This window comes from Urocitellus parryii, chromosome 6, assembly GCF_045843805.1.
Source record: "Urocitellus parryii isolate mUroPar1 chromosome 6, mUroPar1.hap1, whole genome shotgun sequence".
NCBI classification, from domain to species: Eukaryota; Metazoa; Chordata; class Mammalia; order Rodentia; family Sciuridae; genus Urocitellus; species Urocitellus parryii.
In genome coordinates this window covers 80,832,360-80,833,865 of record NC_135536.1, presented here as the reverse complement: position 1 = coordinate 80,833,865, position 1,506 = coordinate 80,832,360, and the positions used below count along the sequence as shown (strand labels likewise).

The window sequence follows — 1,506 nt, the reverse complement described above, 5'->3', positions numbered from 1 at the left end:
TTATGATTAATATTAAATGATTTTTGTTATTAACCAGTGCAGGGTCTGTAGCATAGGAAGCTCCACAGCTAGATCCCTATTTCCTTACTTGGTGAGGGTACTATATATACACTAGAGCATGGTAACATACCTAAATGTAACCTAGTGCACTAGATCAAAAATTTCAATGACTTCATTTTTCCCATCATGGTTGAGTGTAGAGTTGCATTTTGGTTTAGAGTGTTTAGGACATCTTCCTGTAACCCACAAGCTGATAGAAAAGTTTCCTCATTGCTGCCTTCATCTTCTTGTTCCTAAATGTATAGATCACTGGATTCAGAAAAGGAGTGAGAACTGCATCAAAGATAGCCAGAAATTTGTCCACATGTGATGATGGGAAAGGCCAGGTGTAGAAGAAGATCAATGGCCCAAAGAATAAAACTACCACAGTGACATGAGCTGATAAAGTGGAGAGGGCCTTGGATAAACCACCTGAGGAGTGTTTTCGAACAGTAACCAGAATGAAGATGTAAGAAATGATCAGTATGAAGAAGGACCCCACAGAGATGAGTCCACTGTTGGCCGTTACCATGAACTCCAGTTTATCAGTCTTTGTGCAAGCAAGTTTAATGAGCTGAGGGAGGTCACAGTAAAAGCTGTCCAGTACATTTGGGCCACAGAAGGGCAGGTCTACAACAAAAGCCAACTGGGCCACTGAGTGGATGAGGCCAAGGATCCAGGAAACAACCAAAATTAAAATGCACATCCGTGGGCTCATGATGGTCAGGTAGTGCAGGGGCTTACATATGGCCACATATCTATCAAAGGCCATGGCTATGAGCAGCACCATTTCTGTGCCTCCAATGACATGAATAAAGAAGATCTGAGCTATGCAACCCCCAAAAGAGATTGCTTTGTGTTTTCTAAAAAGGTCATAAATCATTTTGGGGGTCACAATGGAGCAACCTCCCAGGTCAAGAAATGAGAGCTTGGCCAGAAGAATGTACATGGGGGAGTGTAGGTTCGAGTCAAAAGTCACAGAGAACAAAATGAGGAGGTTTCCTGTAAGACTTGCCAAGTAGAACACAGAAGAAAAGAGGAAAAGTAGAAGCTGGATCTCCCAGGAGTTGGAAAGTCCCAGGAACACAAAGTCAGACACCACAGAGCGGTTAACTCCATCCATTGTCTCAGAGAGCAGAACTGTTTCAAGCATTACCTGATAAAGGAAAGTAACAACAACAACAAAAAAATCAAGCTTTGTAGGGAATCACTGACTACATGAGTTTCAACTTGGAAGTAAAAAATACTGCCTGAGCAATGACACACCCTTTTGCCATTCAACTACAGCTGCAAAAATAAGCCACTGCTTTGAACTCCCAGACTCCCTAAAAGTTTCCAGATTTGAAAAAGAGATTGGGCAAAAGAAAGTAAAATAAAATAAAAATAAATAAATAAATAAATAAATTAAAATTAGGAATCAGAAGGTCATTGGAGGACTAGAGATTCTCTGGAATATTATGATGATGG

General features: G+C 40.8%; 1 protein-coding gene across 1 annotated transcript; it reads right to left on the bottom strand.

Annotated features, from left to right (window-relative positions):
• Nucleotides 1-223: 223 nt before the first annotated feature.
• On the bottom strand, nucleotides 224-1,174 carry LOC113177028 (olfactory receptor 4F3/4F16/4F29-like). The gene has a single exon (XM_026381567.2). The coding sequence runs from the start codon at nucleotides 1,160-1,162 to the stop codon at nucleotides 224-226; it is 939 nt and encodes a 312-aa protein (XP_026237352.2). The 5' UTR covers nucleotides 1,163-1,174.
• Nucleotides 1,175-1,506: the final 332 nt, after the last annotated feature.

Excerpts from the sequence above, each read along its gene's own strand:
- LOC113177028 (XM_026381567.2), bottom strand. The coding sequence starts at position 1,162 with ATGGATGGAGTTAACCGCTCTGTGGTGTCTGACTTTGTGTTCCTGGGA.